At 48.6% G+C, this 25,635-nt stretch overlaps 1 protein-coding gene across 2 annotated transcripts in view; it reads right to left on the bottom strand.

The window, feature by feature from the left end:
- The window catches only part of PLXNA4 (plexin A4), a 455,411-nt gene that overhangs the window by 113,452 nt on the left and 316,324 nt on the right, over positions 1 to 25,635 (bottom strand). For both annotated transcript variants that reach the window (XM_069801537.1, XM_069801538.1), the window contains exons 6-7: positions 5,284 to 5,407; positions 1,817 to 1,970 (exon numbers count right to left, since the gene is read on the bottom strand). In XM_069801537.1, coding sequence (XP_069657638.1) covers positions 1,817 to 1,970; positions 5,284 to 5,407 — 278 coding nt within the window. The remainder of the gene's footprint in view (positions 1 to 1,816; positions 1,971 to 5,283; positions 5,408 to 25,635) is intronic.

Genomic DNA, 25,635 nt, shown 5'->3' with positions numbered 1-25,635 from the left:
ATTGAACTTCCAGAAGGACCCATCCATTTCCACAGCAGACCCATCTGCAGCAAAGCCCGCACCTCAGCTCCTACACACCATCTCCTCATTCCCATTCCCATGGCTCCTGTGCTGGAACTGTCACTTCTTCCCACAATGCCAAAAGCCCTATTCAGAGCCCATCAGCTGTGGGTAATGAGCGGGCGCAATAATTGCAGTAATTTGGTGGGGAAGGGACCCATGTTTAATTCAAGACCTCAACCTGGCTGGCCCTTTCACCTCTATTATTTTCCTCCTCACCTGAAAGATTCATTAATCAGGCCAAAGTAAACTTGACAATTCGTCGCAGCGTGCGCCCGTGTGCACGCTCACCCACCTACGAGCACACACGCGCACAGACGCGCGCACAGACCACACACTTCACTAAACACATTTTGCTGCCAGTGTTCGACTCTGCTGCCCATCTGCTGCCGCCGGCTTTGACAACTCTGTTAACCGCTTCGTATTTAACAACTTTGCCAGCGTCTTGCATATATTTTAAAATGGGATGTGAGAATTGGGTAGCCCCAGGGATCAGATGTGCTACAGAGCTGCACATCCTTTGGTTCAAACCCAGCTTCTGGCACTACGCATGGAGGACTCTTGGTCTTTGCAGAGTTGCGGAGCACCAGCTGCTGAAGTTGATACAAGCCGCAGGTGCCCGGCTTCTCTGAAAACCATGCTTCACAAAAAATCTCTCTCTTGTCCTGCCTCCAGCTTCCACTGCTATTTTTGTTTGCTGGTTGATTATAGCCTGGCCTGGGATAGATGTCCATACCAAGGAAATAGTTTCTGGCATCTATCTTGGTAGGCAAACACGACTGATAACTCAGTGGGACCTGAAAATGGTAACAGCCCTCTGGGAGCTTGTTTTGGGACCGCAATGGAGAGCACCGGCAGCTGTGTGCAGCTTGGGGAGAGCAGAGATGATGGTGACAGTTCATGTCACTTCATTTTCTGTGGCCTGAGGAGCCTTAGAGACAAACTTTACAGTACATTTCACAAGAAGCTAAGGATGAAAATGGCAGCACCCTCTCTGCATCTCTTGGGGTGACCAACAGGGTCAAGGTTTTTATAGTAAGTCCCTGCAAAGAGCCACAGGTGCTCTTGAAAGTACCTAGAAACGTTGTTAGAAAAGGAAACAAAAAAGGGCAGGGAGTTGTAGGTGGGGGGACCATCCTTGGAGACAAGGTATTTTTCTGTCCTGGACCACTTTGGGAGAGGGAGCCAGTAGCAAACCTGGAACAGCTGAAAGGAGTAAAGGCTGGGGACAGAGCAAGGAACTAAGCATAGAGATCTAAATCTGGGAGGAGCAGGATAAAATTACAGGCAGGATCATTCATGCCTGCAGGACTTTCTGGCTGCTGCATGGGATGCGATGTGTTGAGAGCATGTACACCCTCATTCCCTGGGTTGTACAACACCAGCCTGGGCAAAAGGTGCACAAATATCCCACATCCATCTCTTGCCTTCGCTAGATGTATGCAACTGCCACTCGGTGGCAGTCTGAAAACACACAGTATCACACATATAAGCATCTTAATGCATTTACTGGTATTGCAACTCAATACTTGCACACGTGTGCACACATAAACAGACACATTCAGACAGCTCCCGTTACAAAGTGCTGCTGCGCAGCTCCAGCCCCAAGCACCGGCACAGCGTCCCACCCGCTCCCTGTGCTTTGCACCCCCTGTCCTCAGGCTCCCACAAGCTCTGCTTTGGGAGAAAGTAGAAGGAGAGACACAGGGCTGTGGGGTGAGGAAGGGAGGGAGAAGTGGAGCTGTGGGATACCCACCGTTCTCGGTGATGATCTGGGGCACTTCTTTGGCAGCTGGCGAGATGCATTGGATCTGACTGCCCACCACCAAGCCATCCATCTCCGAAAGGTCCTCAAAGGTGCAATTGACTCCTGCTGACAGCTCAGGGACATTGTAGGTCTCCAAGACCAGCTGCAAGCAAAGACGGAGGGAGAGAAGAAGAGATAGAAAAAAAAGAAAAGAGAGAATACTAAGCCAAAAACCAGAGCTGGGACAGCAGGAGAGAATTACACTGGAGAGGTTGGACAAAGAGCCTCTTGCTAGAGAGAGCATCCTCCTTCAACAGAAAGCAGCGATTCAGGAGAGGGATGTGTGCGCGGAGGGGGAAGGGGATGAGATGCTGATGCCGACACAAGTGGTACGTGGCTATGGGGGGACGACGGCACTGCACCCCAGTGCTGGCTGGGTCAGTGGAGGGGAGGGAGTGCTCGCTATCTGTCATGCAAGTGTAAGGTTAGGCAGGGAGTCTTTGGAGCCAGCCGTGAAGACCAGGGCTTTGGTGGCCCCAAGGCACGCGGTTTCTGAGGAAGGTGACTACTACTCACAAGAGGCACTCTGCAGACTACAGAGAAACTGTAGCGCTCCAGTCTAACTCTCTACGGCCTGCTCTCCTAGCATCAGCAGATGGGGGAGCACTCTGTCACCAAGTTCCTGTGTAAGGAGAGTCTAGTTACAGCCTTCAGTCCGCCACAAAAAAACGCTGTCTCTAGAGGCACAGCAAACCTCTCCTGCCCATCCCACCAAAGAAGCAGTTGGCTCTGGGGACATGCTATACTGGGGCTCCATACATAAAAAAACCTGTGAAGGTAGAATTGCCCATGTTTTTAGAGTTCGTAACACCCGTTGGCATTGCTATGTCATTGCTCATGGTCATGAGAAAAAGGAATCTTATGGCTGGTTTCCACCACGTTCATTCTCTGGAGAAGGACCCTCCTGCTGTTAACTTCCCAGACCAGTTAAGGTCCTGCACCACAGCTCTCCATCACTGAGGGTCCTGCCCAACCCACCAGATCATGTCTGAACACAGAGAGGCATGCCAGGGTACTTCTAGCACCTGATGATGACTTAGCAGTTAGTACAAATTTAGGATTTTTTGTGACCAAACGCTAGAGCCAACCCCCTGACACAGGCACAAATGCAGATGCTCTCCACACTTGCCTCCTCCATGAGCTAGCTGAGGCCCCATCTGAGGTGACAGCCACTGAAAGGAGACACAAATGCATGCTGAAGTGTTGTTTCTACCAGCAGAAAGAACAGAGGAGGTCAGTCCAGGTGACAAAACAGGAGAGGATGATAACGTAACATAAGGCTTATTGCTCCCCCACACTTTATTTTCCCCACTTAGAGAAGGCTTGGAGCTATTCCTTCACACTAGGCACCATCAGGGAGAAAGGCTGAGCAGACAGGCCTTAGTCTTGGCTGACATAAAGCCTTTGTGAGAGTATGTTCATTTTTGGGCAAGGGGAATGGCAATGGGAAAGGTGATTTTTTTTTTTTTTTTGTCTTGGATGGGGAGTAGGAAAAAGCTTTGGTTATTTGGATGAATTTAGTACTCAGGCTAAATCCAGTCTCCCTGCTCACTAATACCTTGCTAGCAATGGAGAAGGGGAAACTATTCTGCTTAACAAACCTCTCTCTGAGCATGGATGATGCAGAATGAAGGTGTGCCATGCAGAAGATGACACCAATGGATAGTGTCATAAATGTCATGAGCCAGTGCACACTCTGAACAGACCAGAAATCCTACAGCCCACATGCCTGCTCTGGAGTTGCTGCAATGAGGAAAGAACGGAGCCCCACAGCAGCAGCCCTGGATTGAAACAGACTCAGATACAATTTTCCAAGTCCCTGTTAGTGTGCAAAATTTAAAAGACTGGCTGGTCACACAGATATCTTCTCTGCCTCTGTGGGCAAGAACTCAATATCATTGACCCTTTGCTAGAACCCAGGTGAGACTCAGTAAGGACGCTGCCAGTCATTCGTTCGTTGGTGCTCCCCTCCTGATTTTCCAAGAGACTATCTGTGGTGACTGTGCAGGAGCTGGGTCACCAGTCTATCTGGGACTGGGCTGAGACTCCCATCAAAATGTTCATGCAGATTATTGGGCAACAGTCGGATGATGACAACTTCTGATCCCAGCAGCTCTGGGTTGACTTGCCCTGGGAGTAACCTAGAGGTAAAGGTCTTTTATTCTGTTATCATTTTCAATCGCCCTGCGCCAGCTAGTCCCCCAGGATTTATTCCAACATGAAAGAATTCAACGACTACTGAGAGAATAAGAAAAAGAAACCTTTAACTCCCAGAAGAACAAAGGACTTAAGATGTCTCAGATCAGTTTTGTTTGAAGCCTAGGAAAGTAAAGTCACAGCAAAGTTAAGAGGCTGAAACAAAGCAGCAATGATTGGACATGCAGGCTTTGAAAGGCTTATTTCATTACCACTGAAGAAACCCTACCACTCCAAAACCTGTCACCTGGAAGACATCTGGCAGCTGCACCTTGAGCAATTCCATTTAGACCTTTCGGGTTGTGGGGCTAGTGACCAACTCGTCCAGAGATGGAGCTTTGGGGTCTGGGTTATCAACTTATTTCCAGCCCAAAAAGACAGAGCCCTAGTAGCCTGAATGAAATGGGTCTCTGCCTCCTTTTCGGAGCGTGTTGGGATCTCACCACATAAGGTATTGCTGTCATGAGTCAGGAGAGAAACCACAAGCTGGTTAGATCTTCAGCAGAGATTTCTTGCCCCAAGCCCTGCCTCAGGATCATCTACTTCTCTGCCAGCATTCACTGTGTGGCTTTGTTGGCTTGAATAGCTCAAGGCCGTAAAGATTAAACCTTGTGCTGAGGAAGGTCACAAGAGATAGCATGAACCTCGGCAGCCTTACGTTCCTCTGCGTAGCATCCTGCCTCTCTGCTCTGCATACTTGGTGCTGGAGCTGGAGTAGAGTGGAGTTCTTGGTGGCTTAAGAAGGAAACATTTCCACCCAAGAAGATGGGAACTTGGAGCTTACTGAAATAACGCGCGGTATCCCTCACTTGCCCTCCTTCTAGAAGGTAATTTCTAATCATGATGATGTCCCTTGCCTAAAGTCCATGCCCAGCCATAAACAAATCCCTCTCACAGGGAAGTAAACAGCTACGTTGGGTGCACACAAGAACTGCAGGGCACAGAGCCCCTTCAGACCTGCCCTCAGCTACTCACAGCAAACAAGGAAGCCTCTTTCCACACTTCTAGACAGGGGATAAACAAGGCCAAAATGTTCTTCCATGGCAAATCTTTCTCTCTGCCAGGAAAGTTGCTGGGGAAGTTAATGGACTCTGGAGAACCTCTTGCATCAAGCTGCCAGTCCTTCCCACTCATGCTGAACCCAGGTTGCACATACCTGGGTCTGTCAGACTGCATGGGCAGGTTAAACCTGAGGGGGGGCAAGGATTAATGTTCCTCACCAATACGTTGTACTGGGAGACGGAGATGTTGTTGGGATGCACGGTAAGCCGGACACACTGCTTCATCTCTGAGGCGAATCTCCGAGGCTCGCTGGAGCGCTCACACCGCTCCTTCCTTGTGCACCTGAGCAAACAGGAACAGAGAGGGACAGAGTTAACACAGAGCCAGGCTGGGAAGATGAGGACAACCTTGGGACATGGGAGGAGCAATCATTTTGGATGGAAAGTCAACACTGTACCCTTTGGGACTGCACTAGCCAGGAAAATCACACTCACGCCCTGGAGCGCTCCGACTCCGGTGTTAGCAGCCATGGGATCACTCAGGAGGCTGGAGAGTTGCAAGGACACCACGAAAGGTGGAAGGGTGATGGGTGAAAGCCCCATCCCTTGGGTAGAATGCACAGCTGTAGAGATGCTCTGTCTCTCTACCCACATAGCAGATACAGCGTAACCTTCCCCCGGGCAAACCCACAGCCCTGAAAACCATCCTATCCAAGGGCAGTGGGACATTTTAGGCAGGGATGTCCTTTTAGAGTAGCTGTGCATAGCCCGTGCTCTTTGGCCCTGCTGAGAGGACTGCAAATCTGTGGTACTTCTGGGCTGCTGGTGCCTCTCTGCTGGGACGGGGCAACCCTCCAATCCATTGCTCAGCAGGTGCTAAGTAATCCCTGGCAGATGAAGGATTTTTTGGCATCTGGTTTGAAAGTGCCTGACTAGAAGTGCCCAGGGTTGAACCTTAAAAATTCTGGTGTTCCCAATTAGTGACAGTTCAGTGAAAGTGGTGGGTGCATGGTACCTGGGCTGCACAAGCCCAGGATGTTCATGCCACTCACTAATTGTTGTCAGTGCTTTCAGCACTGTCACTGTCTTTCATCTTATCTGTCTGGTGTAAACACAAGCCAGCAATGTGAATTGGTAGCGGTGCACCCTGTTTGAATCCCGATTTGCATTTGCTCAGCATAAAGCACATCTGTATTTTACTCCATGTGCGCTGCCAAGGCCATTGCTTCAAGGAAGATGTCTGCCTAGAAATCCACAGGGTTAATACAAAAGGACAGCTTCAACTGCATGCCAATTACCTTTTGCCATTAAGCTAATGTTATGGACTTGCACAGGGTGTCTTCAATGGATTTCGTTATTAGCAGTGCTATTACCCCCCATTAAAATCAGCTATAAAGACTAAGTGTGGATGTTAAATTATTCACCCACTCCCAGACTTCAGAGTCTTAGTTGTGAGAGCACACAGGGGCTGCTGGAGGGTTAGCTCCATGATCACCCCTCAATGTCCTTGCTCCCTGGAGCAGAGGGAGCCTATATGCATAGGGTTTTGCAGAGGGGGATCTATGGCAACACATGGAAAAGCAACCCAATATATGGCTGAGCCTGAATGTTACGAGGCTTGGGGGCTGGCCTAAAACTTTAGGCTTGGCTTCTCTCTAGTGGCTGACGCTAGATAAAATGAACACCCCGATTTCAAACTCAAATTGCTCCATTTTTCTGGTAGAGAAAAGTTTCGCATTCCCAGTGGCAAGAATCATAAAGGGAGATCGCTGCCATTCTCAGCATGCTCTTGGTTTGCCTTGCAGATTTGAGAGAGCAAGAGCAGCATTGCAGCTCCCACTCTCTGTTCCCTAGGAGCCTTCACCCCATTAAGTCTCCTTTAGCGCTGCCGCATGCTGGATCAGGAATTTTAAACGTGCAGTCTCCAGAGGGTTGGACGGATAGCCGATTAACTACTCCAAAACTGTAAAGTCCCCTATCGCGGAACGAAAGCCACGGCAAAATGCTGATCCGAGATTTTTGTAAGCACTTCTATAAAACAAATAGACAGAGCAATTCCATCACAGCTCTGCAGGGCGTGGGAACTCCTCTCCTGAGAATAGCTTGGAAGGAAACCCTTTTGGGCTTGATGTCAAAACCCAAGCGCCCGAATTCTTCAAGATGTCCTGCTACCTCCCATTTATTTCCTCCAGCTGCAGCATGACAGCAATGTCTGGATTTTCTAAAATTAAATGGGCAAATACCCAGGCTCAGTTCAAGTGTAATAGCACAGTAGGTTGCAAACACACCCAGCACATTTGTACAGGAGGCCAACACATGGGTATAGGTTAAGCATCTAGAAATGTGGTTTGTATTCCCAGCCCCACCACTGAGCAGGAATATAATAATCAGCATCTTATCTTGCTGTTTACGGGTCATACACATTTAAGACATGTAACTCTTCAGACCAAAACCTCACTCTATATTAGACTGATGTGTCTTGCAGACTTGATATCTGTTGTAAGGTGTGTTGCCATCCAAATAATGACTTGATGAAGAACCAAACCAAACTAAGCCTGGTTTTAATATAATGCTAATGTTGCAATGTCAGGCTCTCAGGAATTAGGCACTGGCAGATTGAAAGTAGCTTCTGCACTCCTAAATCTGCTCCCTGGACTGACGCACTGCAAGCCAGACTTTAATTACAGACTTTAATTAATTCTGCCACTTCCTAACTTTTGACTTTGCCTGTCTGACTTTTTCAATGTAACTTCTCAATTTAAAACAAAGGCGAGAAAAAAAACGCAAAACACCCAACTGTGCCTGGTGCTTGAGTCTGATGATGGGGGAGCTCTGCCAAGCTGAACCAAAGTGGGCCGGGCTCTGGGTCACCAGCAAGGTTCAGGCTCTCGAGTCAACATCACAGACCCCTTCCTTGAGCTAGCAGCAGAATTCATCCCAGGTAACTGATGCCAGCTGCTGCATAAATCAAGACTAAAGGGATGGAGCCGCCTGCCAGTGGGTTTTGCAGGTTTGTCCATGCAGAAGGGAGTGATGGGGGCTCTTCTTCAGAGCCTTTTGCCCATGGTTTCCTCCACCTCCTCTTCCTTGACCACCTTATCTGTCCTGAGCTGGAGCACGTGGAGCATCCTGTGGGTTTACACACCACGCTCTCCCAGGTAGCTGCCCAGCAAGTTCTTCAGAGGCAAAATGTGATGGATTCTCAGGGGAGCAGACAAAGCAACATACCAGTCATAAAGTAACCTTCTCCCTCCAGTCTTCCTCTGCACTGCCAAAAATGTTCTGCCCTCCCCCAGGAGTGGGGGGAAACAGCAGAGAAAATTGTTTCAGCATGTGCAGAGCAAAGCATTGCCCTCCAGTGTCAGTCCCAAATCCCTGAATGGTGTTGGCTGAAACGGAAAAACGACTGTGGCAAAGCACCCAGCCGCTGAAGGCAGCTGCTCAGAGGGGACATCGCAGCCCAGAAAGTAAGTTCAGCAAATTTTAAATATAGGCAAATGGGACTCTTAATAAATAAGTACTTCCAGACACAAATGCCTGCCTTAGAGAAGTGGTCACCTGGAAGGCAGCTGCCTGCACAGAGCAGCTGGACTGTGAAAGGGATAATGAAATATCCCAACCCCAACTAATCACTTCTGTTGTCTCTGCTGAGAGTCAGCGTGTACTTGGGCCCTGGGAGATTGCTGTGACTCTGCTGCGCTCTCATCTGGTGTGTCTATTACAGCTTATGCAGAAAAAATGCCTTGTACTGCCAATAACTGTTTTGCTTTAATAAAATACCAGTAACTCTAACATGCTGGGTCTGTCAATATGCCGAGATCACTTTCCACTGCCATATAACCTAATTCAATGCTATTCATGCTATAATTAGCTGGTGCGTAACTCCCACCCAGTGGCATCACATTACACTTAAGACACCTTAAAGAGCGTATTCCACTCCTGAACTTATTTGCATAAGATTATGGTGTAGACACGGCACTTCTCTGTACATCTTAATAACGCCTGCTATTTCATTATCGGCTGCATCTTTAACAATTGCAAGTGTCCTGCTTCTGTCCAAACCATTAGTACAAACACTAAGAAACTGGTCCTACCGCTGAACCATGAGGAATGTTATTTCCTCCTCATCTCCCATTAAGAATAAATACCGCTAACGCTAACCCTCTGTTCACCATCCACTAACCAATTATTTTAATAATGTTAAATTAATACTTTGCGCTTCTATAGCATCTCTCATCTGAGGATCTCAGAGGGCTTTGCCTGGAGCTAATTAAACTTCACGACACCTCTGTGAGGTTGAAACATTACTACACAGAGACAGAAAAGAAAGGCATAGACGCACGTGTGTCTGAGAGCAGACTAAAGCCCAGGTCTCGTGAGGATGAGATGACGGCCCTTGTTTGGGACCCAAAAGATCACGTTTCAATCCCAGGACTGCCATCTGGGACCTAAAGCAACCTGCTGGGGCCACATTCTGCAAATGCCAGCTGCAGAGGGGTAAGGTGCTATTCCACCTCTGCAACGAGATGCTAAGGGCTCTTCTGCCTTGCTAGGGCTTGGTCAAACCAAGCCCAGACTCACTCCCCCACCTCCAGGGTTTGTCCCTAAATGTCCAAGGTTAGGAGGGTTAATGTGAAGGCCAGAAATTTTTGGAGGGGCTGAGCAGATACCCAAGAGCTCCATGCACCTGGATAGACCAGGTACAAGAAGGGTCAAGTGGGGTACTCCTAAACCTGCGAGATCTTTTTTTTTCCCTGTGCACAGCATGGAAGAAACATCATGCTACTGCAGGGCTGCCAGCCTAACAGAAGGCATGTTGCGTCTTTACCATCCAGACCTCATGGGATCTGGACTAACGGTGATCAAGTGGCTGTGATTACAACATCTGCAGGGGATGGAGCGTGGTTCAGGAGGCTGAAGGTGGAAGGAAGATCTTTTCTGACCGTGTAGAGGCTAGGGGCGGGGAGAAAACCGGGGAAAAGATGCTATTTGCAGAGGGAAGGGAGCAGAGGAGTTGTGATGCCAAGAAGTAAGTGCTAAATGAGGCCATCCCTCCTGAGAGCAGTGGGGTGGGACAAGGGCCTCCAAGGGGGATATTTGTCTACCCCTCCCACTTCTTGTCCATCTCTCCATCCCACCACTGCCCAAAATGCCTGCGTTTGCTTTGCGTGACTCCCGATTTCTTAGCAGAGGGAAACGAGAGGAAGGTGCCGGTGCGTTCTCCCCTCCCAAGCAGCGTGTCCAGAGGTTGGCAGAGCTGCAGATCCTCTTAGGACCTGAGCCAGAGCATCCCTGCAGCTCTCATTTCTTGCACCAGGATGGAGACACTTGGTGCACAGAGAGCTCTGCGGACCAAGATCCCCAGCCTTCTCCCTGGCCATTCATTAGGGACAAACTACTCCACAGTCCCATGAGCTATAAGCTTTTCCCTTAGTCATACCTGCCAGCAAGCCAGACCTTAGTATCACTTGTGATAACAAATTAAATGCATCTAAAAGGCACAGTGGCCCTTGTGCCTAGCCTTTCTAGAGGTAATTATTTTCTAAGACATGCAAAACCCTGATAAGATCATGCAGTGAGTTTCTCTTATCGTTTGGGCTTACAGGGTCTGAGGTGCTCAGCTGCTCCACAGACCCATGTGATGGCCTGGGGCCACAAGGCTTCGTGGAGAGGTGGAAAGTTATTTCTGCTAATTCACACTATTAGCCCAATCTGGTGGTCCCTGCTGGAGACCAAACTAACTGACACCCTGAGTGGACTAAATAGACAGAGACAAATAGTCCTGGGAGGAGAAAGCCAAGGAGAAAGTTCTGTAAATCCTTTTTTCTCTCTCTTTTTTTTTTGGGGGGGGGGGAGGTGGAAAGAGTGCAGTCAGAAAAACAGCATATAGTCCTGACTGAGTCTCTCTTGTTTATATCCATAGTTGTTGAAAAAGGAGAAGATTTTTATTCTGTTTTCTTTTTTTTTTCCTTCATTTTCCCAGAAGCAGACTAAAATATCCAACTTTTCTAATATGAGACAAAAAAAAAAAAAGAAGACAGTTTTCTGGCAATGGAAAAGGTCTTATCTGCAATTTTGACTATTAAAAACAATTTCCAAGACAAAAGAGTGGTGATTGGATCTGATCAAACATTGCTACTCAGAACAGAGGGGCTTTTTTTTATAAATGGCAATTAGCACATTATACAATTTTTTTTAATCAGGAAAAAAAAAATCATCTTACCATTAAAAAAAAATGAATTCCCAGAAATAAAATCCAAACAAATTAATCCTTTTTGGAAAAGCCTCATCACTTGATGCACAGCAGTTTTCTTTTGACTGCTTTTGCATTGCAAGACTCATAATCTGGCCGGTGAGGTGGGCTTGCAGGGAAGAAGAGGGACCTGAAGCATCTATATTTGATGTCAAAGGTGCGGGGGAGCAGCACAAAGAGAGCTTAATAGTTTGGCTCACTCAGCAAACCGAAATGACACCCTTCCACCACCTCCAAACAGGTAATCCGCGGGCATCGCTGGTTTGCAAAAGGTTTTGACATTTCAGCTTTCCTTTCTGATTCCAAAGGTGACATTTCCCGCAGGGGACAAATTCACTCACCCTTTGACAGAATAATCACAGCCACCCTTTCCTTACACCTTTCCCCCGCCCAGTGCTGGTAAACTGGAGGTGGCAGGTGGGAACCCCCACATAGCCCAGTCACACCAGCCAGGACAGGCCACCGGCGCAGGATGGGACATTTTGATGGGACATTTTGATGGGACACAGGCTCAATGCTGGGATCCCCATTTGCCTCCCCAATCTGTTCATTCCTAGACATTTTGTTGTGGTGGTACGGGGTCACTCACACCGAGGTCCTCAGCTTGTGCAAGGTGGAGATGTTGCCCCACTCCATTCTCAGCCCTTCCCAGTTCTGTGGTTTTTTGCTTGGACACGGTTTCCCATGCTCTTCTCATGTCTATTCAGCTCTTCCCCTTAAATTCACCCAATCTTTTAGTCCTGCCGCATTCTCTTCTTCTCAGGTTGTCTGTCTGTCTCCTTGACTCTTATCACCAGGGTTGTCATGTGTCTCCTAATCTCCTCATGCCCAATCAAGAGAAAATAGAATATGGGGAAAGAGAACATGGGATTGGGTGGAGCGGGAATAGGGAGATGAGGAGAGGGGATGAGGGTGGGGACGAAGGCACCGGCAGACAACTTGCATGTCCCAGACTCTCTGTGAGGACACAGATGTGCAGGGCTGATGTGAACACCCACATGGTCCAAGCCACAAGCACTCCCGCTTCTTCCCAGTGTTCACAGTCTGACCTTTCCTCCGTCTCCAGTGGTCTCCTTGCCCAGCTGTGTTGGATAGATACATCCAAGGAGAGAGTTCAGAAGGAGGGTAGAGGGGATGAAGGAAAACTTTCAGGGAAATCTTATTTAGGTCTTAATTTGAAGACCCTGAAAAGCCCAGATGGTCCCAGCTGTCCTGCAGGCAAGATGGGGCAAGAGGCAATGATTTTCCATTTCTTCCATCTCTTCATCTCCAAGGGGAAATCTGAGATTTCCCAGCCCAGCAAGAGCCCGTGGTGAGTGAGGCAGGCTGCACTTGCAGGTGGCTGGCAAGGGTCAGACTGAAGAGGTTCCCCTGTCCCCAGCTTAGCACAGACCACCAAACTGGGAATCTCAAATCTAGTGGGGGGTGCAAGCATGGCCCAGTAGCAGCTCTCCTTGCCCCTGAGGGGAAGAGGCACTTCCTCCAAAATGAAAGAACAGAAAGGATGGCTGTTCCTCCAAGTCTTTGGTCCTGTACGACACCAGCATCTGCATCCTGGGCAAAGCTGGGGCAGGCTACAGAGCCTGCGAGGTGATGGGGAGACTTCTGGCATCACCGCATCACTCGGGTTTTCCTTTCTACACAAAGCCAGGCAGCTTCTGGAAGAGGGTCACTTGATGTGCTGCTACCTGCCTCCCCAGCACGAACACTGCACAGAAGATTGCCCAAGACCCCCTGTCTCTTGCTCTGCCCCAAGTCCTTGCTCAGAGGCCAGAGATTACTACTCCGTAGGACAGCGTCTACTCAAACACCAGCCAGATACGTCGGCGATGCCTTTTGCAAGGTGGTCAGCAGAGGGAGCTCAGTGGAAGCCAAGTGCAAACCCTCTTAATGACATTTTCAGCCAGGGCTGGGGACAGGAGTTGGGGAAAGGGACTGCAGGACATAGAGAAAGACATTCGTTTCCAGGAGGCTCTGGGGATTCAAGCTATCTGACTGTGATGGTCTGAATCAGTCTCATTAGTCTAGTCCCTATTTCAGGATGAGATGCAATATGACAGCTTCATTTTTTTATTGGGGAAAAGTTTTTGATTTCCCAGTTGGAAAGAAGGATGGGACAAGAACAGAGCAATTAAAGGAATCTCAGGACATAATAAGATGTTTGTTTTAGCCAAATTCTGACCAACGTGCAGAGCCGGCTTTGTGTCTCCTGAGACGGCTTTATCACAAGGGTGGAGAAAGGCTGGGGAAGGAGGGAGCAGCTGAAATTTGCCTTTCCCTCTGCTGGAGCCAAAGCAATTTTCTGGCTGGAGCCAGGAAAAGGAAGGAGATTCAGTCCCACTTGCAAGTAAAGTTTAAGGTCAGTTTTAGCAATGTTTTGACATTTCCAGGTTCCCTCGGGGTCCTAGGGATAGGAATGCCATAAATGTCAAGACGCAGGCATAATTGACCTTAAACTTTATGTGGTGATGTGGCAAATAGCCATCCCTCCCTGTCTACTCTTTCTGGCATCCAAGTTGCTGTCCATCCCTGCCAGAGGATAGCTGAAATTTAGCTCTCCCTGGCATCAAGGAGTTAAATTTTATCCACTGCCTGGGATACTCCATTCAGGATGGAAAGGCCGGAGATGCCACAGGGAAAGAAGGACAAATTTGAGCTGAGATCATGCACAGGATCATTCCTGGGAAACCCGTCGTGGCAGTGAGAGGAGAGGAAGCTTTCTTAGCAAATTCATATGCATCCAAGGAAGGAGATGGACCCTTGTTTTTGTCTTTGGCTCTAAAAATGAACAGGCTCACCTCGCTGAAAAACCTGTTCTTTGGACATCAGGGATGAGCATGGGCAAAGAGGGGGAAAAGGGCATTGGGGTGGCCTGGGGAAGTCAAAGCAGTGGGGTTTTTTAACTGGTGGTATCTGGGGACCCAGAGGTCTGTGGAGTCTTTCAAAGATACATGGAAAAGGTAACTCAAGAAAGCTGAATTTCACTCTTTGGAGCTTTGCATCTCCCCAGGGCAATTTTTCAGGGACCACAAACCACAAAAAAGTTTCCGACCACTAACCAAAGCTCATGCCCACCCCTGTTTTTTTCAATGTCCCAGCGGGGACAGCCCTGGGGTGAAAGACCAGAAGGTCCCTCCATCCTTGGGCTGCATTTCGGGAAGCGAAAAGCCACCCTGCCAAAGCTGCCTCTTCCCTGCATGCCTCCTGCCCACCGCCACCAACCCTGTCACTTCGCCAAATAGAGTGAGGATGCTAATTGCTCTGCCCGCTAATCTATTCTAATGCATGGTAATAGAAGCCGAGTTTCTGCCCTGATAACTCTCCCGGCTTATGCTGCAGAACGGCAATCCCACCGCCCGCCCGTTATCTCTGTCCCCAGGTGGGTTCCTCCCTCTATCACAGCAATTGAATAAACCCACCCCCGGAGCCCCGCGGGGCGTGGGTGCAAGGGATTTACTTCTCCATCTCCCTCCCTACAAAGCCAGGCACTCCTTAAACAGCATCCCTCCCGCCTGTTTGGGGGGATTTCATGCCCCTTCTCCTTCCCCTCCCCGCTGTTCCCCCCCGCTCCAAGTTTCCAGAGCTGCAGATTGTCTTGTACATGCTAATCTTGCCTGGGGGAGCAGTGGGTTGGTCCATCAAATGCAACCTGCTCCTCACCCCCAGCCTGTGAACAAAGGTTCAGAGGTGGCCCAAGGACCATACCAGCTCACGCATCGCTGGGGCACAGCCACGGACAAGTGATTTGTGTGTAAACATGTGTGTGCAGATCCCTGATGAGCACTTTGATGGCTCCTTCAAGCCTGAGATGAACCGGAGCATTTCACATGCAAATCCCTAGAAACTTGGAGACTTTGTCCAATGAAGAATTGGAAATTGTTTGCTGGCACAGGGGGGAGGAGAGTGTGGAAATGAGGGAGGGGGTCTGCGGAAGGTGATGTTGAAATACAGTCCTCAGCTGGTAACTGCTCAGCATTACAGAAAGGCTCTGTTTCTCCCATGAGAGCCATCGTGTTCAGAGAGACCTCAAAAAGCCCCAACAGACTCTGCAGCATCAGCCAACAGCTGGGATTGAACAACTTGGCTCCAGGTGGGTCCCAGCCTCAGGCTGCAGGTGATGGTGGCATTTCAGCCTGGGCAACTCTACTTTCATTGTCTTGAGTTTCCAGCGAGACCCATGCCATGAAGCTAGGTTGCCCTGATGAGCCCTGGCTTTGTTGATTCCCACCTAACACTGCAAACTCACTTGAAGCAGTGACTAGCAGCAACTGTTCTGGAAATGCACAGGTCCCTGAAGAAACCTACTCCCCGCTGTAGAAGCAGTCTGAAAAAAGCCAACACACACGTTTGACGTCTGGGAGGATGGGTATCACCTGCCTTCATCCACTGACCCTTTCTGACCTCCTGCAAGGGTCAAAGACACAAGGAAAGGACATCTCTGAAGCTGCAGGGTCTCTGCTATGCTGTCCCTTAAATCACAGCCCTCTGACTCCTTTGGTTGCTGAACTAACCAGGCACAACACAAGCCTGGAAGCTAAAGGCAGGAGGAGAATCTCAGAGCACAAAATCACAACAAGCAGGCAGATCTCAGGCTAAAGGCACACGTGTGAACTGCAGTCAGTCCACAGCACTGAGGTGGTCCACAAGAAAGAAATCACAGAAATCTGTCTGGAACCGTCTTTTGCCATCTGCCCATAAAAGACTGGGCTTCAAATGAAGATGGAAAAACCCCTGAAGACTCAGCTGAAGGCTACCTGAGTAATACAAGTTTCTGTCTCTGAGGAGGCAGTAAAATAACTTTCCCAGCACTGCATTCACTTATAGTCATTTTAAAGAAAATTAAAAAAGAAGAAAGCGAGAGAAAGGGAAGAAGGTTGCTAGATAAGGCAAGTAATTAATGAACAAAATTACTTTTCCCAGAGAGCATCCTATCATGGTGCTTCCTATTCATGCTAATAATATTTGTGAGTGTCTTCCCCAGAACCTGGGTAGATAACACCTACGCTCTCCCGCGCTCCTACATGCTCTCCTCTGCAAGGGCTGATGCAAATAATTTGTTCAAAGGGGCTGAAGTTCTTTTTTCATGGCCTGATTCAGATGCCTCAGAACATCATCCCTGAATTCTTTGTGGGAGCTTCTCTCGAGTAACTCCAGAGAAACGTATTTGGTCTTTTCCCTATCACTGTGGCCCAAATGCCAAATACCTGTTGGTGAAGATGATGGAAGGGTGCCCAGGCCTTCAGGAAGGTAAAATTTGGAGTGTGTTGCTCAGAGATTGGGACTAATCCAAATCAGCAGTCCTGAGGCTTCCTCATGAATCACTGCCAAGACTGCAGAGAGACCTAGAAGTCCTACGAAACGGGTGAGAGGGTTTGGTGCCACTTCAGCCTCACCTCTTAAAGGACAAAGAGGGCAGGAAAACTGCAAATGAGGAGCACAGCATCTGTGTTCAAGGAGGTTTGCAGGGAGGTTTGGGGAGCCATGGGAAGTACACTGTAAGGGGTCCCCCACTTATACAGATACTGAATCACTGCCAGACTCAGCCAGCATGTAATTTAATTGCTCTTTTGCTGTTAGCATCTGCTGTCCTGACTTGGGGAATCACAGCAAGAAGAGACAAAACATTTCCACAGGATCAACTGATTGGACTTGAACATTGTTTATCGAAATCCCCAACCTCTAGAAACCCCTTGCCCCAAGCAATTTTACCCAGAAAGGTGCAGGGCATAGGGGACCCCACAGAGTTTCTTAAACCAGGCTCTCCCTCCCTGCTGCTCCTTTTGACCTTCATCATTATCTCCTTTTTCACATCACTCTTTAGCTCTTTCTTTTTCCTCCTCCACCTCCTGGCCATGTATCTATCCATCTGCCCATGTCCCCCGGCAGCAGAGCCAACAGACAGTGACGTGTGTTGTAGCTCCAGTATTTGCTGCTGGCAGAGACAATTCTTCCCTCCAGGCCCAAACTTTCCCCATGCTTTGCATCAGTACAATTAGAAGCCAGAAAAAAACACAGGATAGCACAGAGAGAATTACATCGAGTCCCCATTACCGTGCAGACCTGGAAAGGGAGGTCTCTGGCTGCCCCATGGTTCTGGTTGGAGAGAAGAGGCAGTCTGTGTGGAGAGTTAAGCCTCACTGGGGAAAAAGAAGCCAAGGAACCTCTTAGCTCAGGCTTGGCTTTCTCTGCGACATGTGAAATCACCGTGATGGGATTTGCTGCCTGAAGAAGACAGGCACCCATGCGGTTTCCCCAACCCCACCCAGACTGTGTCTGAAGCTCCCCATTCATCTCTAGGGTATACATCTCTTTGGAGCAAGGAAAAAGCATGGGCTGAGCTGGGTGCACAGCCTTCAACAGGTGAACTATCTCAGAGGTCATAGATAAAGGAGAAAACGTGTTTACATGGTAGTTTTCAGACCCTCACAAGACTGATACACAGGCTTTTGGCCAGAGCTAGAGCTTCCCAACTACCCAAGTCAGCATTTCGCCCCAACTCCAACACAAATAACAGTAAAAGCCCTGCTCACAGTATGCCTCATCCTGACTTTCACAGCTCAGCTCCTTCACACTGTGCACTAGGAAACGGAATTTGGGGGACAGAGGAACAAGAAGAAAAACAGAGCAGGAAGGATTTTAATCTTAGTCTCACTGCCCTTCTCTGCCAAGCCTGCTCCAGCCAAAAAGTCAGAGAACAAGCTCAGTTCCCCTCTTCCTAAACCTCTTCTGTTTGCTAAACACTAAGGGGTACATCAGGCAGCCTGAACTCCCTCTGCAGTGGTTGCCTGCCCATCGAGGAGAGCAAGCTGGCTCTGCAGAGATGTTCGGAGTTGAGCAAGGGTCCACCCAGAGCCAACCCATAAGAAACAAAAGGACCGGGACTTCAGACCATCCCAGAAATGATCCTTTCTTCATCCCTCTGCTGCTTTAACCATTCAGCCAAAAGAATTCCCCAGGCATTATTCTCCTCAAACACGAGGAGCTCGAGTCTGGTCCGGCACACCCCACTGAGCCTGCCCCTCGCACCGCGACGCACGGGAAAGCACTACCTGACCTGAGGCTTTGCTAGGGATCTCGGCTAATACTCCAGCTGCAAGGAAAAGGCTGTCGGCATGTGATGTATGAATTTCTCCTTATCCGTGCGTGGCTGGAAGGGATGGGTTAAACGCTGAAAAATTGCCGTGGTGCTGTGAATGACCTCCGGCAGGCTGGGTTGTCAGATGCACAGCAATAGAGCCATTTATTATACATTCCAGGTGTCCATCTCCCACACGCATTTTCCTAGTTTCCTCCCCTTTAAAAGCACATAGTTTCTGGAGAAAACTTGCACGGTGCTCCTCTCTGGACAATTCTAAGACTACTGGGTGAGCAGGATAGCCAGGTTGCATTGGTGGATGTGATGGGAGTCACTATGGGAAGAGGTTATTTCTTCTGGCTGTGACATTGTACAGCAATGCTACAACACAGGCTGTGAAGTGATAGTGTGGATCCAATGTGGGTGGGTGGTGGGAAGAGGCTGGGGATGCTGAAGGAGGTGGGAATTCAAGTGCAGTTTTGTGATTTTTGTCTTTCATGCACGATCCACCTGTATGAGACATCTTCTCCCAACATGATAATTTGTGATGGACAAGAGTCTAACTATGCCCTCAAAGAGCAAGAGAGTCCTGCTAGACTTGAAGTCTTTCAGGATCAATCCTATCACGTCCAATCCAGAGTCCTGGATTCAAACCATCCATCTTACGGGTTGGTGACAGACAAAACGCAGGTTTTTTGAGTTGCATCTGGAAGGGAGACCATCGTTTGGTACTGCACACTGAGGGAAAGACCAGGCAGCAGAAACAGAGCCCATGGTGCGTATGTGCTCTCAGGTGGGTTATAAATTCAGGGTAGGACTCTTTCAGACAGCTTGGTGGGAGCTAGAGTCAGGATGATGCTCTGCATGTAGGGAGATGGTGGCCTAGAAAGGTCTAGGTTACGTGCTTATGTTGTGAAGGTAAACGGCAGATTTGGCAATAGGCTGAAGTGCATTAAGCCCCACTTAAATGATCCTTCTCTAACCTGCACATCTTGTTGCGGGAGAGCAGAAATCAGGACATCAGCTGGTGGGACAGGCTGTAGCGTGCTCATCCTCACTCATCCCTGACCCACTGAGACAACAAAAAAACTTCAGCACTCACAGGGTGGACCCAGGCTCCCCTTGCAGGGAGACCTGCCAAGCTCAGGATGCCTCTGCTCCTCATGGTCCAGATGTTTCAGTAGCAGAGGAGGCTTGGACCAGCATTTATCTCATACTGCAGATGTGTCCTCGGGAGTGCGGGTAGGTTGGCAGAACCAGGAGACAAAGGGCGCTTGGTGCAGGCTCCAACCCACCCCTTCCCCTGCCGTCTCCGTCCCTGCAGCCCGGGGTGTTAAGTGTCATTTGAATCTGGTGCAGCGCATGAGGTGAAGGTGTTATTATTCAAGCCACTGGTTCCAATGAGATTATCCAGTCTAATGAAGCAGCTTGCATGGACCTCCTCTAAGCCTGAATTTTCACTGTCAGAGAATCCCCAGTCAAGTGGAAAATTAGAAGGAGAAGGGAAGAGGGGGTTGTGGAGGGGAGAAGGGAGGGGATGATTAAGTTCTCTAGAAATTAATTCATAACTAAAGAAATGGAAATAATAACTCCCCAAGCCGATGGACAATCCCCAGCAAACACATTTCAATTTGGAAGCCAGCTTTGCTGCTGTTGCGTCATTTGCTTTCTGGCTCACGCTGCTTCATTGATTTAATTTTCCACACAAGGTGTTGACTTTGTCCTTGGATTGTGGCTCCTGCTTTCTCCCTGCCAAGGCTCGAGCAGTTCGGAGCCCCCTCGCTACCCCTGGCCACCCAACCTGCAGCACCCACTGTTTGCCAGGTCCAGTGGAGAGCACTGGCTGGAAGTAAGGGTAGAGCTAGAGTAATGCACTGGGGAAGCAAGAGGAGGAAAGGAAGGGGAAAAAAGGAAGGAAAGGAAGGAAGAACGTCACATTTTAGTCCTCTCTAGTTTTTTTTCCCAGGAATGGTTCCCAGCACTCAACAGGTTTAGAAGGTCTTATGCAAAGCACACATGCATGCTGGGTGGAGTTCACAGCCAACACCAGCCTGTTTCACCCTGACAGCAAAACATGCAAGTCTCTTCAGCATATAGCGATCCCACACACTGTCCAAGGGCAAGACAGGACTTAGTCAAAGCCTCTAGACTGTCAAAGCTGCAACAAGCAGTTTGTTGGGTGAAGCAGCTTCTAAACACAGTTGGATATTCAATTCAGAGACAGCAGGGCTCACCTCCATGGCATTATTTAACAGCAGTGCCACATATAGCAGCTTTGTCCCCAGTTGTGAGAGATATCACAGTCCAGGCACATAAATGGTGTCCTATGGCCTGACACTCGACAAACCATGTCCTCAGCCATCAAAAGCCAGACCTGTTGCCCAACAACTGCGTGGACCCGGGAAATGGCAAAATAGCAATGCAGAGCTTTTGGTCCCCAGGTGCCAGGACCATGGGTTCAACTGAATACCAGTTAATGAACAAAGAGGTTGGGGCATGCAGGCTGAATTGCAGCAGGGGACGGCGGATCTCCAGCAGCGAGGGGTTCTTGAGCACAGAGCTCTGCTCAGCTGCTTGGCAGGGTTTGCACACACATGCACACACAGCTGCCCCGAAATGGCCTTGAAATGAGGGTGGAGAGAGTTAACAATTGTTTACCTGATTCCCCAGTGCAGCTCTGTAAAATGTTACTGCTTCCCAGAGGCACGAAATATAATTTTGCCTTAAAGGTTAATAGTATTCTATTCACTGAGGATAGAAACGAGTGCTTGAAAAGCTCTTTCATTAGGATCCCAGCCTGCTGCACTTCAGTGGGTACCCAGGGCTCTGACCACCAAGGGGAGCTGCCCTCTCCCAGCCAAAGCCTGCTCTCCCTTTCCTCCCGCCTGCATAGCCAGCTCTGTTTGCAAGAAAGATCTCCTTCCAGGGATTCAGAAGTTTCTAGCACTGAATTTAAATTAAAGGCAATACTCATGACCTTGGGCAAGAGTGAGTGCCTTACTCAAAAAATGCAAGTGATATTTCCCCGTGCTTCGTGGGGATTTATTATCCTTACTAACAAATGCACCAAAACAGAGAAAAAAACACCCAATCCTTGTGGCAGGGAGAAAGCTGAGAGACCTCAGCAACCCAAGGCTGCCCAGGAAGAACTGCCTTGAGCAAGCCCACTCCTCGCTGAGTGGCTGACCCTCTCCAAGCACACCTTCGGTAACATTTGGGGGTACGGTGTCCTCCTGCTGCAGAGCAGAGGATGCACCCATAGCTGCCAGGTGGTTGGTGACTGGGAAGATGCTTCGATGAGGAAGCTGTGACCTTTACATGTTTTAAGTCTTTCCCAGAAGAAGAGGATGCTGGAAAACAAGGTTCCTCCCAGTTTATGTGTAAGTATGCCAGGCGCTACGATCCACTCGCTTTCTGCAACCACAGTGTCTTTAGCTCGGCTCTAGACTGCCTGATCAGATGCTCTCCGATCAGACACTGTCTGGGTCCTCCTGGGGTGTGAGCAGCATCTCACAGTGTCTCGTTATTGTCTGCGAAGCCTGTTTCAGGATGGGTTGTTCTAGCCCCTGGCTGAATCAGGTTGGGCTTGCTCACGTTCAGTCCTCCCGGGCTGTCTCTGCATGTGAACTGGGGCCAACACTCGGATGCTGAGGGATGATAGGCTCTTGGTGGGTCTCTCTTCAGACTTTTTTCCAAACAGACCGGTAGGTCAGCTCTGGGGACATCAGGCTGACCTGAGCGGCTTCGATATTGTGTTTAATTGCCAGTGTGTGGGTCTGCAGCACACACAAGAGTCAGAGGACTTCTGCTTCAGTCTTGCTCCTGGTCTCTGCCACACATTGCCTCCCAAAGCCCTGGCCTGGGCTTAGCATCGGTCACAAAACAGGCCGGCGGTTGCCCTTTGCCCAGTTGTTGGCAACAGACATAAAGACAGAATAGTCACCGAGACAAATATAAAACACAAGGCTCTTCTCCAAGCTCTGTGTCTTAGACTGACGCAGGATGCAACGCCAGCACGGTGTCTCCTGAGCCTCCCAGCAGATCCATCACCTCCCCCAGCGGCTCAGGAGAGGATGCGAGCCACAAAAGGCAGCAGAAAGCTAATCCGTTTGCTATATAAAACAGCCAATAATATGCAGGACATTTCCTATTAACCACCACCCATCCAGACAATTACTCTGATTGATTCCAATCAGGTTTTACACGGCGCTTTATCCATCAGCACAAAGCTTCACTGCCTGTTAATATCATGGGGCAAACCATTCTTAATGGAGGCTGCCAAACAGTCTAGTGTCAGCATTAGCAGTCACAAGAATTGATGAAGTAAATGCAGTGTTAGGATGGCTGGGGTTTTGCAATCTCTGTATGGAAAGCGCAGTAAAAAATCTATTAGAGCATCCATACAACAGCAAGCTCACCAATAACTCTCCCTGTGTTCTGAATAAATTTCTAATCTGATGGAAAGGACTAAAGAGATACTTTGAGATACATGTCTTCTACAACCACGATTATTACGCATGTGTGATACTAATTGGATGGATGGGTGGAGAGATAGGTAGACAAACAGACAGAGAGAAGATCTGGTTCATTCCCTGCCTGCCTTTTAGCTGGGGCTGGGAACTTCTCCTCCCTCTCAATTCGAGCAGAAAGGCTACCATCTTTGTGGTTGCTTTTTTTAACATGTTTGCAGTAGGCACAGTGATCAAAAAAGGAGACTCTTGAATGTGAGAAACAGAGGTTTACACGAAATTTAGAGACATTAACCAACTATTACCTTCACAAGATGGGAATGAAAATTATTTTTGCCTCTGTCCCTTGCCCTGATGAAAAAATGTAACTGTGCAGCAGGGAATAGAGGTGCATGAGGAGGATGCTGTGAGCCAGAAGCAGCAAGAGCAACTGACCTAGGAACAGACTTTATAGAGGCTGTGACCCCAGATTCATGAAGGAAAGAGATCAGTATGGAGAAGAAATCATCCACAGAACTCCTCTTCGTGTCAAAGCATGTGGTTGTGAGTTTACATAGCACTTGAATGTAGTTAATGTGTGAGGTGTATGTATATACACACACACAAAACGTACACACAAATATCTATCTAGCTACCTAGAGAGAGAAGAATAAAGCCTCAACCCCCAGCACTGAAACAAGCCCCCACAGAAGAGGGTGAGAAAGGAAAGACCCCTGGGGCACTCTGCAGGGTGACAGCAACTGAGACCTTCCTCCAGAGGGAGGAGATGGCCGAGCCATTCCAGCAGCCACTGCTGAAGACACTAAAGCCCTTCCAGCCCCAACGAACACAGCCACTATCTCTCCCCATGAAACCAGCAAATTTGTGACACAATAGGTCCAGCCCAAAAGTTTTGGCTGTGACAGCTCCATCACCATGGGCACCTCTTACTTATTCAGCCAGAAAATCTGAAACTGGGACAGATGTCCCAAGTCACTCCCTCTGCTCTGTGTATGTTTTCAAGCATCTTCTACAGGCTGTTTTCCAGTCCTCTCTTACATGCCTTATTGATGTGTTTCTGCCTCTTCTATTAGGTAGAGTACTCCACAAGCAAATGAATCTCCACGTCGGCGATTTCCCTGATGGCAGTCTCAGGTGACAGGTCATTGCCAGTTCACTTCCAATAAGCCACACTGCAGAATCCCTGTCCCACACTGATCCTCCCTCCACTAACCTGTTAATTGCTTTACCTGCAGTATGTGGATTTAGCTACTTTGGCCATCATGATGACGTGCACAGCCTGCTAGTAAATAGGACTTTATTCAGACTTATGGGCAAATGGCTAGTAGCTGGGGAGTTGTTCTTGCTCATCCCATGGCTGAATGGGTGCCAGTATGGATTAAAATCTTGCTAGCACTGTATCTTCTTGTATTTTCAGTTCACCAAAACTACAAATTACCAGCACTGCTGTAAACTAGACCTTGATCTCTGGTGGATGCTTGTGATCACCTTTAGAAACTGTCTTCCCCCAACATCAACTTTCTGATTACTTTTTTCCCTGACTTGATCCATTTTCCCCATTTTTTTCTTTCTTTCCCAGTAGGAAAAACCCCCACACTTCCAAAGTGCTATCGATAGCATGCATGCAAAATACCTTTGACCAAAGCCCTGGGTTATTTTATCAGATGTCGAGGAGAAAAAGGAATGGCAAACAGCCCAGAGCACTGATCGGAAAACCTGGTTCAGCTTATTAATTTGAACACCTGGCATTGGCTGTCTTGTGCAGCAAGGTCCATAATATGGATTCCAAATAATTAGAGGAAGGTCATGGGCAGGTACAGACCTTCTGCCTTCACTGAAGCAGCCAGCTCAGGCACACCAGGTGGGGGATGCTGACCTCAGATATATGTGGAGGCCTCATTTCTAGTCAATGATTCAATATCTAATTAAAATATGTGCAGCACCCATGTAGTGATTTGTTGGTGTTGCTCTAAAGAAGCATCAGTTGGACCAGCACTTTGTGAGAAAGCAAATCTGTTTTCCCACCCAGCAATATCCTACTCTCTGGTCTGCAAACAGCCCCTGAAATACAAATTTTATTTCTTGTGTTTCTGTAATAACCTTGAACTGTCCTCTCCGGTTTCATGGGTATACTGATATTTAAAGAAAAGAATTAGGGATTTCTGTCCATGGCCTCGCAAAGGAGGACATGCAGGAACTCAGAAGATCAGCCAGACACAGGGAGCCCTAGTTCCTTCCCCAGGCACAAGGCACATATGCTGCAAAATTCAGAGTAGAAATCAGTATATCATCAGATGAGTGACAGTGCCAGTTTGCAATAACACATATATGGACCTGGGTGGAGGCAGGGGAGAGAGAGTCAGACAGCTTCGAAGATGGTTAAAAACTTAACTCCTTTGGAGCAATTATCATGGTGCATCTCGAGAAACACACTCCAGCTAGGGAGCTTTTCTTGTAACACGGGATGAAAGTCCATGCTATCAGCTACAGGGACTGTAGGTGCTGGGTGATGCAGGCAGGCAGGGCCTATTTCTCTCCTGCTACAAGGTTGGGGTTTTTTTCCATTCAGCTTTCCTCCATCCCTTCAGACACAGCACAATCCCAGTTTGTGTTTAGTTTATAGATTTCTTCCCTTACTTTCACACTCAAATCTTTAGCTAATATCACGTGCAAAGAAAGGGGATCCTCCGTAGCAAGAAGTTGATGCCTGGAGGCAGCTGTGAAAGAGGAGCCAGCAGCAGCAAGTCAGATCCCTCTTTGGAACAAGAAACTTA

The sequence above is a fragment of the Haliaeetus albicilla genome, chromosome 14 (assembly GCF_947461875.1).
Source record: "Haliaeetus albicilla chromosome 14, bHalAlb1.1, whole genome shotgun sequence".
NCBI classification, from domain to species: Eukaryota; Metazoa; Chordata; class Aves; order Accipitriformes; family Accipitridae; genus Haliaeetus; species Haliaeetus albicilla.
Note: the sequence above shows the minus strand (reverse complement) of the source record. Positions and strands in the feature narration are given on the sequence as shown.